Source organism: Ptiloglossa arizonensis, chromosome 5, assembly GCF_051014685.1.
Source record: "Ptiloglossa arizonensis isolate GNS036 chromosome 5, iyPtiAriz1_principal, whole genome shotgun sequence".
Taxonomy (NCBI): Eukaryota; Metazoa; Arthropoda; class Insecta; order Hymenoptera; family Colletidae; genus Ptiloglossa; species Ptiloglossa arizonensis.
The window spans coordinates 19067216-19082396 of NC_135052.1; the positions used below are offsets into that span (position 1 = coordinate 19067216).

The following is a 15181-nucleotide window of genomic DNA, read 5'->3' on the forward strand; positions in this document are numbered from 1 at the left end:
GAGTTACTTCCCAACGCTTCGAACACACTTTACTCGCAGCGATTCGAAATTTCATACGATTCTGCTGCTTGAAAACCGGCAAAGAGAGATATAGTTGACTACCAGCCACTGTTTGTTGCTTACGAGAGGGTCGGGGGTGGGGGGAAGAAGCGGAGGTAGCTTTCGATAAGGACTTGGCGCGAAGAATAGTTTCTTTCGTTTACATTCGGGTTTTATACGAACCTTTTACTCGTGCTCGGTAAATACGATTCCAAAACTTTCTTTCAATTTTTTTTTCTCTTCTTTTCTTCGAATTTTTATCCGGATTTTGAAGAACGTTGTTTTCGAAAATATTTGAAAGTGGTTCGTCCCGATCGATCGAGAAACAATTCGACGATACCGATCTCGCGTTCAAACCTCCACTGATCTGAGTTTCGATTTAATTTTAATTCAAGATTTCGGAGGGAATTTTAATCCTCCGACGGGATATTGAAAATTCATTCGATTAGTACCCAGCGCCGTGTGAAATTTTAAACACGCGTGAAATTAATGCACCCCGTGGGTTCACTCGAAACGGGACGTATTTATCGGTGTAGAGCTGCGTCCAGGCACTCGATTCTGTCGATGCAACTTGGGGTCGGGAGTATCCCAAGCCTCTGATTTCGAAAGATAATTGAACTCCGATAAAAACGTCTTTCTTCATCGTTAGTCTCATCTCCCCTTAGATCCAACGATAGATGTAACGATAGATTGAAAAAAAAAAAAAAAAAATAGCAAACTTAGACTTAGCGCAATAATTAGAATATCCTCGTGAGAAACATCGTAAAAGAATTTTTCATAGAACTGTTGTGTTTCTTTTCATAGTGTAGTAGCGATAGTTAGACACGAAAGATAGATGATAAATGTCTCTAACGAACATTTTAGTTTACGACAGATAGAAGGGAAACTTCCGGCAGAGTTGTGCGAGACACGTCGGAGCTGAGCGCAGCTCGAGAGTTTTTTGATCCTCTTTGAATTCACGTTCACCCTGGCGAACTATTTTCAGACTCGTTTCCGCGGAGAATGCGTGAGAACCTATACCAATTCTAACAAAATTTTATTCGACCCGAGAAAGAATAAAATAAAATAAAATTCATTCTTCAATTCGTACCGACCAAAATTTCGATAATTTTCCGTTCCATAATGAAAATATAAATTCATGAACGCATTCTCCCCCGAATCATCGAAAAGTTTCCCAGTCAGGGTGCGTGGAAATCGAAGTGGAAACATTCGACTCGAAATCGAGGCACTATCCAATCACGACTCGAGCCATCGGAAGCGATCATCCCCTTTGGCATGAAGTTCACCCAATTTAGAACCCCTTTCTTTTTTCTGCTCTGTCTTTCACTTCTCTCTTCTCACACTCTCTGTTTTTTATTCACAATTTCTCACCAAGATCAATTTCCTTTTTGCTCTTAGAGCTAGCGAATACTTAGTCGAAATTAGCGATAGGTGTTGTACGTGTTTTTTCTTAGATGTCTTGCACATGCTACTTTTCGATTTGTCCTTAATACTATTACAAGCACGACTATTGTATACCGTGTATATACCGTGCATATAATTATATACGCGACCGAGGCCCCCTCCCACCACCCCTGTACCAAGCTGTATATAATTATACGCGCGTGTGTGCATACATATATACATATACATTACTTATATATATATATGTATATATATATATTTCAAAGTATATTTACATAGATGTCTTGGCATGCACGATCACTTTACTCACATCGAAAAACAGGATGGCGACTCGCGCGCCCGGGAATCCCCGTAGAGACGCTCGATGCAGAAACTATTCAAGTAGAGTTCACACGTCGACTAGAACGTTGTTAGAGACGGTGAATCCGATCCCGCGATCGTAGATATGTATGTGCATAGATATAAATATATTTATATATATATATACGACCCGATAGAGTGTCACCCGTAGTGTACCGTAAAAGAAGAACACGCGTAGGAAGAAAGTTTCGATCGGTGCCCGCCTATCGATGACGTTCAATCGGCAGAGAAAGTTCACGGAGGTTTTCACCGAACAAGGAAACTCGAGGGATCGCGGAAAATTCGCGGAGGAACGGTTTCCTGCACGGTTCCGTAATTGAACCGCCATCGAGGCCCGATCCACGGTGCAATTAGCAATTATTCAACACGGTTCTATCTTATCTGACCGCGCGGTCTCGGATTCCAGTTAGAATTAACGTTAATTTCACCATCTCGTGATTCTCATTCGCAACATACGAACGCGTACGAACCCGGGCAGTCAACATTCGAGCGTGATCCTCTTATCGTATTTATCACCGAGATCGAAACGAATTTATGTACACGGTGTTTCGGAAATACGTGTTACAGCTACGGAGTACAGATCTACCGAGTTGTGTTTTTTTACGTCAATAACGAGAAAGTCAATGGTAATTGTTAACAATAATAAAGTGAAGTTGACAACAAGAGTGAAGTTAATAACTGTAAAATCGATAGTAATTGTTTACCGTGTAGCGAGTTTTCGATTGTCACTTGAAAACAGTGAAGCTCACCGATTTTAACGAAATTTTGCTGGATGGTGGGTTTACGTGTACAATTATCGTAGACGAAATTTTATATGTAGATGATTGGCCAGTTGTGAGAAAAATAAGTGTAAAGTTTGGAAAATTAATTTAATCGTGTTCACTCGGGTAGTTTTCTCATTAATTGTAACTGTGACGTAGTGAAAAGGGGTTTGTAATATATTTTAATGAAATTTGGCTGGCTGGTGGGTTTACGTGTACAATTATCGTAGACGAAATTTTATATGTAGATGATTGGACGGTTGTGAAAAAAATAAGTGTAAAGTTTGGAAAAATTATTCAGTTGTGTGCACTCGGATAGTGTACTTATTAATTGTAACTATGACATAGTAAAAAGGGGTTTGTAATATATTTTAATGAAATTTGGCTAGTTGGTGGGTTTACGTGTACAATTATCGTAGACGAAATTTTATATGTAGATGATTGGACGGTTGTGAGAAAAATAAGTGTAAAATTTGGAAAAATAATTTAATCGTGTTCACTCGGATAGTGTTCTCATTAATTGTAACTGTAACGTAGTGAAAAGGGGTTTGTAATATATTTTAATGAAATTTGGCTGGCTGGTGGGTTTACGTGTACAATTATCGTAGTCGGAATTTTAAATGTAGATTATTGTCCAGTTGTGAGAAAAATAAGTGTAAAATTTGGAAAAATAATTTAATCGTGTCCACTCGGGTAGTTTTCTCATCAATTGTAGTAACTATGATATAGTGAAAAGGGGTTTGTAATATAATGTACACTTATGGTTTCATTGTTTCTACAACGAATTTTACTAACATTTGTACAATTATGAACACTTTCTGCTACGAGACTTTGAAGATTTTCTTTGATGGTACATAAATCGAAAATTAAGTTACACTGTTTGTAACGAGCGTTTGTAACTTAATTCAAAGTTTGTAACTTTCTGCTACGAGACTTTGAAGATTTTCTTTGATGGTGCATAAATCGAAAATTAAGCTACACATGTTCCTATGATATTTTTTAATTATCTCGGTATAGATTCACCCCCTGAAATGTAGACGTATATTTCTGAAACACTTTGTGTACTGTTCGAGCGACAAGCGACGAATAATTTGTTCGAGAGCTACGAGTATTTTATTGAGAAATAATAAATTTTGATAAATAAGAGTAAAGAATAAAGAAATAATAAGATTCTTTTCCTTACGAAATTAAGTAGTATTATAGAGAGGTACTATATGAAATATTCGAACGACTATTTTGGGAGAAAAAATTATTTAAACAAGTATTCGATCGGATTCCAAAGCATTTTATTTTTCGAAAACGGAAGAAGAATGTTTCGAGCAAAAATTGTTGGGTTTTAAGAGGAATATCGCATTGAAGATGCTCCATGGTCGCAAACTTTTTTTTTTTAATCGAATAATATATTTTTTGTATCATCGACTAATAAGAAATTTTTAAAGCAATGCCTCGAGTTCAAGATCGTGGTCTTTCAAGGTTGTCGAAGGTCGATTGTAAAAAAGATATTTCACCTAGTACCATAAATTATAATTCAATACCACTCAAGGTCAATTAAGGAGAAAACAAAGTAATTTCGACAAATCGATCGTGCAATGACCGATAAATTTGCCAATTGGTGCACAAACTTGTTAATACAAGTGTCGTGAATTAGTGACCAGATACTCTTATTTGTCCAAAAAATAAATTGCACAGTGTCCCTCTGGAAACCAAATAACATACGTTTGGAACATTATTTTCTTTCGAATAATTTACAAGCGACAAGTTTGCACAGATGACTCGTCTCGAGCAACTCCGTACATTCGTCCACTAAACACACTAAAAAAAAACTAAAAACAAACTGAAAAAAAAATATTCATCCAATCGTTTCGTTCTTACCTAAAAATTTACTCGTCGCTCGCGAACAAACTTTAGTACGTTCATTTTACAATTCTAGAAATTATTACTTCACAAAAAAATATTCATACAATCGTTTCGTTCTTACCTAAAAATTTACTCGTCGCTCGCGAACAAACTTTAGTACGTTCATTTTACAATTCTAGAAATTATTACTTCACAAAAAAATATTCATCCAATCGTTTCGTTCTTGCCTAAAAATTTACTCGTCGCTCTCGAACAAACTTTAGTACGTTCATTTTACAATTCTAGAAATTATTACTTCACGAAAAAATATTCATCCAATCGTTGCGTTCTTAAAAATTGACTCGTCGAACTTAAAACTTATCCCATCTCTGTAGCATCGTTTCCCGCCGCGAGACATTACGTTCCATTACGAGCGCTTAATTTAAATCGTATCCGTTGGAGTACACGTATCACATACAAATAAACGAGTACACGTTTAATCGTGGTCGATTGTCGCTATAAAAATTCTCCGATTTTGTATTCCTCCGCGTCGCGTTTCGTCTCGTTCTTCTAGTTTCTCGTACACGCTCGGAAAAACCGTTCAAAGTCGCGAGACGCGCGATTTCGTTTGTTCGTTCGATTTCGAGCCATCTGTGCAGGAAGAGAAATTTTCGCGCGGCGGAACGTGCGTGCATTTGTCGTTGTCTCGCACGCCCGCATCCGCGAAACACTTTCACCAATCGCGAGCCACGTTTCACCGTGTCGGGAGCGAGCCGCGAAACCCGGTGTTCGCGATTAACTCGGTTTCCATGGCTGTCGACCGTGACCTACGATTCCGAAACGCGTCGGCGGAGATTCTCAACGACGGTGGAATCCACGACGAGCGACCACGGTACACGTGAGACCACTTGAACAATTCACCGCGATCTACGAGCGCCAAGAAATCACGTGAACCCGACCGAGAAGTTTAACGAAGACCTTCGAATCCGAACTACTCGTTCTCTCGCAATTTCATCGAGACGAGCGGGGCCATTTTGTCTCCGAGAAGAAAAAGAAAAAAAAATCGGAACACTCGTTACGGATATTCGTTACTTTCGTAAAGAATCACGTAATAAATATTCCGAGAAATTCGAGCTGGAACAATTCGATCGAATCGAAAAATATTAACAATTCGATCGAATCGAAAAATATTGACAATTCGATCGAATCGAAAAATGTTGACAATTCGATCGAATCGAAAAATATTGACAATTCGATCGAATCGAAAAATATTGACAATTCGATCGAATCGAAAAATATTAACAATTCGATCGAATCGAAAAATATTAACGTGTCGAAATTCGTGGAAGATAAAGTTACGTCCCGAGGACGATCATCTCGTTTCTTTCGATGATCGTTCAGAGCGTCTTCGTTCAACTGCCGCATTCGTCTCTCACGATCTCTTCTCTCACACGTCACGAACACCTCGACACTCTTTGTTCGTTGTTGATGTTCATTTCTTGTACGTAACGGTCGTATTCGAATAATGGGCGATCGTGCAATCGCTGGAACTGATTGAGAATCATGATACTCGTGTGTTATAATCGCGCGACAACACCACCACAACCACCACCGCCACTCTGTCCGAGCACCACCAAAAACACCCAACTGCTACCAGCCTATCAGCAAAGCATGACTTAATTTTTTAATATTACTCTTGTGACCTATATCGATATGTATTGTCATACTTGCGTTTCTACACGATGTTATGTACGATTGCATATAGGTACCGGGAGATGTGCACCGTTGTGGAGAAGCGAAACCCGGTAGGCAAACCAAGTTGGATGCGGACAGGAATACCGGTGACTCGAGAACGCTGTACAACACGAATATAAAACTTTAATCCGCAGACAACCACGCCGGAAATGTCATCGCGTCGAGTGAAACTTTGAATTTTATATTTCGAGATGAAAATGTCCCGGAATACGGTACTACCTCGTTAAATGTTCGAGTCCCCCCCTCGATAAAAGAACCACGGTCGTTTTTACTGTTTCCTACGTACTCGTTCACTCGCGGTTTATTTCCTTCTCTTTGATTTAAACACGCGATAAGACGAGTCGTTGAATAAAATTGCGATCAATTAACGAGGTACTGTTGTAGATTTCGCGACCAATTAGCGAGGTATTACTATAAATTTGCAAGAACCGAAGCGATTGCAACTGTACAGGGTGTAGAAGAATATATTTATTGCAGCTTTCACGGAGTGTTCAGATTTATGAAGATTTGTCGAAAGAATCTTGATCTTGAGGTTTCAAACTTTTTTTTCTTTATTTCTTTTTTTTATTTTCACGCATTCTGTTCGTTAAGAGAATAAAAGAGTTCCAATGGAAACATTTGTCGCTGGTAAACCGTTTTCCCGTAAAACGTTGTTGAAATTTGGGCTAATCGGATTGCGCCGACTAGCTCTCGAGAACAAAAGAGTTCTTCTTTGCCTTTCGTTACTGCACAGTGTCGAACACCTATCAACACGTCTTTTTTTTCCAACGAAAGTGTAACTTTAACTTGTAGATTTTAATTGCTTGTGTCTCGTTAACCAAATTTTGTTATTGCAAAATAGTAAGAGATTTTTAAATCTATATCGAGGTGAGAAATTTGTCCTATAAAGAGGTCCCACATTTTTCTCGAAACTCTATATATCTAAAGTGTAACTTTAACTTGTAAATTTTGATTGCTTGTGTCTCGTTAACGAAACTTTGGATTACAAAATAATAACAGGTTTTTAGATCAGTATCGAGGTGAGAAATTTGTCCTATAAAGAGGTCCCACATTTTTCTTGAAATGCTATATATCTAAAGTGTAACTTTGACTTGTAAATTTTGATTGCTTGTATCTCGTTAACGAAACTTTTGATTGCAAAATAATAAGAGATTTTTAGATCTATATCGAGGTGAGAAATTTGTCCTATAAAGAGGTCCCACATTTTTCTTGAAATGCTATATATCTAAAGTGTAACTTTGACTTGTAAATTTTGATTGCTTGTATCTCGTTAACGAAACTTTTAATTGCAAAATAATAAGAGATTTTTAGATCTATATCGAGGTGAGAAATTTGTCCTATAAAGAGGTTCCACATTTTTCTCGAAATTCTGAATATCTAAGACACTGTTTTGCGAGAAAACGGTTCGATCGGTAACCATACTTTCTTTCGAATTGTATACACTTTCGTCGAATAAAGTACGCAAAAGTGAGCAAAAGATTTAACCTTGAATTTCAAGGTCGAGATGGAATTTTTCGATAATTTCCTGTGAAAGCTATGATAAATATTACATTACAAGCTGTGCAGAGTGAGAATTCCAAGCCGAGAGAAATTTCACAAGTAAAATTTATCGAGCGCCAAAGTTGTTAACCGTGTTTGCAAAAGACACTGCCATGAGTCTCTAATTGGAATTGTCGCGACTGCATGGTTGTCTGAGGATCGGCTTAACACTGCACTTTCTTTTTCACTCTTTTGAATTATCATTTTCCCAAAGTACGCTATATACGTGTTTGACCAGGAAAACCTTTAGTGTCGACTTTCGTAGAAGTATTATGTCGGTGTTTCTTGTCTGTGTATCTGTTTTGTCGCAAGCATCGATTAATTCGTAAGACGTTGCGAAGTTCATCTCGTGACCAACTTTACAGACTACCAGGACTCCCTTCGACTACAGCGTGCACACGAACTCGTCAGCATCAGCCTCCTTAGCTCTTATGTGCTGTCATCGTGCGCGCGCACGCGTGCCTGAAGCGACTTTGGCGGGCTACGTGACAGCCACCGTGCCTCGAAACTTGTTCCAAACATTTCGTCGCATCTTGTTTCGTCGTTCCTGGATTCTCTGATATACAGGGTGTCTCGCGAGAGAACTGACAACTTCTTCCAGTATATTTGACAGATCATTCAGAACCAAAAGATTCGATACACTATGGATTCATTTATTCATAAACGTGAAGTTAATAATAAATACACTCTGGCTAGTAACGACAATTTAACGTTATTCGCTGTATTCGATATTTCGTTCGTGCATTATCTTCACAGTGATGACAATTAATGATGATACCCGAACGGTAGAGTTATAGCTAAACATTTCACAATGTTAATTGCAAAAATAATTCGAACAATATTTATAGATTTCCTATAGAAGCATTACGATGAAAAATACACATAAAGTAAAAAGATTATCGATTCGTTGTAAGTACAGTAGAACCTCGATAGTTGCGAGAAAATAAAATTCAAGATTCGTGCAATTATCGAGGTATCCGGAAAAGAAGTCTCACCTACACAATATAGTGTTAGTGTCTCACCCACTACCAATTCTTTACATATATATTAATACAAACACTTGTTATTGAATGACAATTTCTTCCATTTTATAATACATTGTAACAAATAATCATAGCTACTATTATCGTACTAATATCGAGGTCACGTGTATCCAGGTGTACTCACAGCAATTCTTCACATATATATTAATACAAACACTTGTTATTGAATGACAATCTCTTCCATTTTATAATACATTGCAACGAATAATCATAGCTACTATTATCGTACTAATATCGAGGTCACGTGTATCCAGGTGTACTCACACTATCTCATTTCGATCACAATTCGAAAACAAATGTAATCGCACACAATGTACCCTTTCTGCTTCGAAACGACCTACCAACCCATGCTGGAAGTTAGTTACCTCACGGGACACCCTGTACGAGCGTCATAGTGTCTCAATCGAAGAGATTCGGTAACGTCAGAAATCGGATGAACTTTGTGAATCCTATTAATCTTCGTCGAAGAAGAGAGAAGTACCAAACGTTTCGATGCGATCGATATTTGATCTTGGTCGAAGACGAAGGGAATCGTTGTCGTTGATGAACAACAATACCAACAATAACAACAACAACAACGGTGGCCGTCACGGTGCTGGAAGGTCGACCGGAAGCTGGCTCGGGTGCTCAATTCGCATCGGTGAAACGTAGCTCTGCCCGTTTCAGGAACTCGCGCACAAGCTCTCGCGGAGCTTCGACATGCAGGAAGCTCAACTCCTCGAGGAGGGTGGCACCGGTGGAGGAACCGCTGGAGCTGGTGGTGCCGGTGGACCACCACGAAGACACCACAGCGCTCAAAGGCTGACCAGAAGCGAGATGTCCGAGAGAAGAGAGGAGGATGGCGCCTTGGTGGTGCCGGATCACCAGGGGAACCTGAGGATCACGGTCAAGAAGACGAAATCGATTCTAGGGATCGCCATAGAGGGTGGCGCCAACACCAAGCATCCGCTACCCAGGATCATCAATATACACGTGAGTGTGACGATCAGTTTACTTTCTTGGAACATTGATATTCGTTGATCCAAGTCTCGGAGAATTATTAAGACGGTAGATGCAAAGTGCCTCTCTAACTGTTCTCCAGTTCTACCCCGGTAACTGCGACTTATGTAATTACACGATAATTGTGCAATCTTATACTTTAATCTCTCATTGTTCCCATTGTTTCCAACTCTCGTGGCATTAACGATCCCAGTGTGGAGAGAAGGACACCGGTGCCTCGTTAAGTGTCACCGAATCCTACCTCCTTAACTATCGCGTAATTATCTCCATCGGTTTAACCGTATCTGCTCCCACTGTTCCGTTCCTGATGTTGATGGTGACAATGGACGCAAAGATAGCGGTGTCTTCCCAACTATCACCGAGTTCTACCACTCTGACCGTCAAATAATCATTTGCATCGGTTTAACCGTATCTTACTTTCGTTCTTTCCGATTCTGGTCCCTGGTCTTAATGGCGACAGTGGATGCAGGGACAACGGTGCCTCCCCGGTAACTGTCGCCGAGTTCTACCTCGCTAACTGTCCTATAATTATCTCCGTCAGTACAACCGTACCTTATTGTTCCCGTTGCTTTCGATTCTCATTGCTGACGTTGATGGTGACAGTGGATACGTAGACAACGATGTCTCTCGAACTGTCCCCCAGTTCTACCTTCATAATTGTCATATAATTATCTGCATCGGTTTAATCGTATCTTACTGCTACCACTGTTCCCGACTCCCGTCCATGACGTTAATGGTGAGCGAAACGGGGGATAGATAACAACGCTGGATTCCTGGAACATCTGTCTACACTAATTGTCTCGGTTTGGTCTCGCTACTGTGCATACACAGCATACAGAATAAACGACGAGGAACAGGATACATCTAAATATCTATATCAAGATCGTAAATATTGGGCTGTTCGAAAAGTCGTTTCGTTTTTGTTTTTTTTTTTTTGTGAAAATGAAACACGATTTTTTTAAAGTGTATAAACATTTTATTAAATTATATACTCTCCATTTTGGAAAACGAAATGACTTTTCGAACAATCCAATAGAAGAAAATATAAAAATAAAAATGTATCTTTCAAGGGAGAAGATACGATGGTACGAAGTGATCTTAGAGAGGGCGTTGTTTTATAGGTTATTCAAAGGTCATCGATGTATTTTTAAGCGACACCATGTTTTTAAATATCGTAGTAAAATTAAGACGATTTAAAAGACGTAAGATTTTCTAACCTTGAATGGAAATATTAACGCGCGAAATTTGAAGTTTTGAGTCGTTAAGTTCTATTTGCGAGAATAACGTGTGTATTGTTAGCAGAAGATTATACTCAAATTTATGTAAATACGAATGAACAAACTACTATCAATCATCACAAGTCACAGTTTTAATATTTCATCGTGTTTATTAACAATCTTGATATTTTAAGTTCCAAGCTCCAATGTGAGCACATTTCTAAGAAGATTAAACCGACGTGTGAATTCAATTGTTATTTTCTATCGGTGAACGATGACAGGTGACGATTCACTGTTATAGATTGAACAATGTCCATGATCGAGGTCTTCACGAGACGTTATGTTCACAGGATAACGGAGCAGCTTACGAGGCTGGAGGTCTTGAAGTCGGTCAATTGATTCTAGAAGTTGATGGCCACAAAGTCGAAGGTAATTTCGAGACTATTATAGTGAATTTCACCAGCACCGTGACTCAAAAAGTAATTCATCAGAACCATGTCCTCCACGGGCTTTCAGACGAAAGAAACATCGAGAAGCCGGTACCATCGATCGTCCTCTATAAAATAATCAAATAATAACGATCGATTGTCCAAGATTAATGGTGGTCTCGGTTGGTTCTAAAATAACCCGACATTGTATCGTTCATTTTACATTTCTTTCGCCGGTAGTGTCTTTTTACTAGCTATCGGGTTCACGAAAGGCACCTTCGACCCACCGTCCATTATTTTTTTCACGATCCTCGATTTTTAAAACCTTAACGATCGATCTTCGCGTCGAAGGACTGACAATTCGCTATCAATCTTTGACACATTGCTCGCAAGGTCGAGCAAACCAATCCGACATGTCACAGTTTCAATGAATTAACCGTCATCGATCCACGGTCAGTCACGCAACTCTAAATACACCCATTTTACACACTATGAAAAACCAAAGTATACATTGTACAACTGTTCGTGTTCAAGGAAATATCAATATTGATAATCGTAGAAGTCGTGATATTTCACGTAGACACATTTCCATGACATTTTAACAAATTTATCAAACATCACCACTGAAATATTTGTCATTTTTTAACCAACAAATCATTCCAAATACACCCATTTTACACACTATGAAAAACCAAAGTATACATTGTACAACTGTTCGTGTTCAAGGAAATATCACTATTGATAATCATAGAAGCTGTGATATTTCACGTAGACACATTTCCATGACATTTTAACAAATTTATCAAACATCACCACTGAAATAATATTTTTCATTTTTCAACCAACAAACTATTCAACTCCCATTAAATTATCGAAACAAATTTTCTACAATATTCCATTCAACAACCTGTACGAAGCCTTTAACGACCAACTGTATCTACAATCGTAATTCAAAATTCATTACCATCGAAAGTACAATAAAATACAATTTTCCAAATATTCTCTACTCAACAAGTTCCTCACTACCATTAACGAGCGTTTGTTCGTCAACGCAAGTCTATTCGCACGCATTATCTCTTCTAAGCACTCAAACCAAACCCAAACTAACACGGAAAATCCAATACCACAGTATTATCCTCTATTATTTAAATAAACGTTCAATTTACTTTTCTTTTGCATTAAAAAATTCCATTACTCCACAAAAAGAAGTGTACACTATGATCCAGCACTGTTCTCTATTCTCACAGGCCTTCATCATCAGGAAGTAGCAAGACTGATCGCGGAGTCGTTCGCGAGACGCGACCGCAACGAGATCGAGTTCCTGGTGGTCGAGGCGAAGAAGAGCAACCTGGAGCCGAAACCCACGGCCCTGATATTCCTGGAGGCGTAGCAGGAATCTCCCACCTCCGAGCCGGAACCACCGTAGCCCAATGTGACCAGAGCTCGACCCGCGACACGCACGGAGCGTCGTCAACGCTGAACCGCCAGATGAAACGAGCGAGGAGGAGCGCGGAAGAAACGCGCGTTCGAGAATCGTGGTACCATCGATCGAGAAATCTCGGTCGCGTGGACTCGATAATGGAGAACGACACCGATGAATGAAAAGAAAAAATAAGACAGAAGAAGAAGAAAAACAATTGGCGGGTTGTACGAGATAATGTTGGTATCATTCTCCGAATCGTTTCGGGTTGTTTTCGGTCGAGCTCTCGGTCAGGCGCTAATCGAACCTGGCCCTGGTGGTGGGACACTACGAGGAAACGGAAGCAAGAAACGAAAAAGATCGAGGAGGAGGTTTCACGGCGAGAGAGACTCGATTAGCGAGTCAATGGGATGATAATTGCACGGTCGTCGACGCCCGTTGTCGCTGTCCTCGTTGCCGACGTGCCTACGGGCTAACGGGTTCCATGGCTCGATCTATTCGAGATGTGACAAGACGGTGCTGGGAGTGTGGAGATTTCTCGGGAAGTAAGGGAAGTGTGGAGGTTGTTCGAGAAGTAGGGGAAGTGTGGAGGTTGTTCGAGAAGTAGGAGGAGTGTGGAGCTTTTTCGAGAAGTACGAGGAAGAGAGAGAATAGATCTTGTTCGAGTGGAAATATAGATCTCGGAGAAGAAAGAGAAGTATAGATCTTGTTCGAGAAGTACGAGAAGTATGGATCTTGTTCGAGAAGTACGAGAAGTGTAGAGCTTGTTCGAGAAGTACAATAAGTATGGATCTTGTTCGAGAAGTACGAGAAGTGTAGATCTTGTTCGAGAAGTACAATAAGTATGGATCTTGTTCGAGCGGAAATATAGATCTTCTCGGAGAAGTATAGATCTTGTTCGAGAAGTACGAGAAGTATGGATCTTGTTCGAGAAGTACGAGAAGTATGGATCTTGTTCGAGAAGTACGAGAAGTGTAGATCTTGTTCGAGAAGTACGAGAAGTGTAGATCTTGTTCGAATGGTACGAGCAAGAGAGAGAATAGATCTTGTTCGAGCGGAAATATAGATCTTTTTGGAGAAGAAAGGGAAGTATAGATCTTGTTCGAGAAGTACGAGAAGTATGGATCTTGTTCGAGAAGTACGAGAAGTGTAGAGCTTGTTCGAGAAGTACGAGAAGTGTAGATCTTGTTCGAAAGGTAAGAGAAGTATGGATCTTGTTCGAGAAGTACGAGAAGTGTAGAGCTTGTTCGAGAAGTACGAGAAGTGTAGATCTTGGTCGAATGGTAAGAGAAGTATGGATCTTGTTCGAGAAGTACGAGAAGTATAGATCTTGTTCGAGAAATATGAGAAGTGTACGAGCAAGAGAAAGCATAGATGTTGTTCGAGCAGTGTTCGAGAAATATAGATCTTGTTCAAGGAGTACGAGAAATATAGATCTTCTCAGAGAAGTAAGAGAAGTACAGATTTTGCTCGAGAGGTACAAGAAGCATAGATCTTCTTCGAGAAGTACAAGAATTATGGATCTTCTTCGAGAAAGTACAGATCTTCTTTGAGAAATACAGATCTTCTTCGAGAAGTACAGATCTTCTTTGAGAAGTACAGATCTTCTTTGAGAAATACAGATCTTCTTTGAGAAGTACAGATCTTCTTTGAGAAGTACAGAACTTCTTCGAAAAGTACAGATCTTCGTCGAGAAGTACAGAGCTTCTTTGAGAAGTACAAATCTTCTTTGAGAAGTACAGATTTTCTTTGAGAAGTACAGATCTTCTTCGAGAAGTATGAGAAATATAGATCTACTCGAAGTACAAAAAGTGAAGATCTGGCTCGAGAAGTATAGATCTCCTTCGAGAAGTACGAGAAGTACAGATCTTCGAGAAGTATAAATCTTCTTCAAGAAGTACAAAAAATGTAGATCTTCTCAAAGGAGTACGAGAAGTATAGATCTTCTTCGAGAAGTTCAAGAAGTGTAGATCTTCGAGAAGTATAAAAAGTACACATCTTGCTCGAGAAGTACGAAAAGTACAAATGTTCTTCTCGAAGTACGAAAAGTACAGATCTTCTTCTCGAAGTACGAGAAATATAGATCTTCTCGAAGTAAAAAAAGTAAAAATCTTGCTCGAGAAGTAGGAGAAATACGCATCATCTCGGAGAAGTACCAGAAGTAAGGATCTTGTTCGTGAAGTATAAATCATGTTCGAGAAGTACAGATCTTGTTCGTGGTACGAGAAAGTAAAAATCTTGCTCGAGAAGTACGAGAAATACGCATCATCTCGGAGAAGTACCAGAAGTAAGGATCTTGTTCGTGAAGTATAAATCTCGTTCAAGAAGCACGGATCTTGTTCGTGAAGTATAAATCTTGTTGGAGAATTGCGAGAAGTAT

The 15181-nt window shown here is 39.4% G+C and overlaps 1 protein-coding gene across 7 annotated transcripts in view; it reads left to right on the forward strand.

Moving 5' to 3' along the window:
* The window catches only part of Dysc (whirlin protein dyschronic), a 226673-nt gene extending 213024 nt beyond the window's left edge, over positions 1-13649 (forward strand). For 2 of the 7 annotated variants that reach the window (XR_012992004.1, XR_012992003.1), the window contains exons 13-16: positions 9404-9709; positions 11304-11382; positions 12629-13392; positions 13565-13648. Coding sequence is in view for 2 of the 7 variants with exons in the window: in XM_076311025.1 (XP_076167140.1) it covers positions 9404-9709; positions 11304-11382; positions 12629-12771 (528 nt within the window). In the remaining 5 variants the exon portion in view is untranslated. Of the gene's footprint in view, positions 1-9403; positions 9710-11303; positions 11383-12628; positions 13397-13564 lie in introns of those variants that run through there. The other 5 variants (XR_012992002.1, XR_012992005.1, XR_012992006.1 and 2 more) reach the window with 5 other exon arrangements.
* The last annotated feature ends 1532 nt before the right edge of the window (positions 13650-15181 follow it).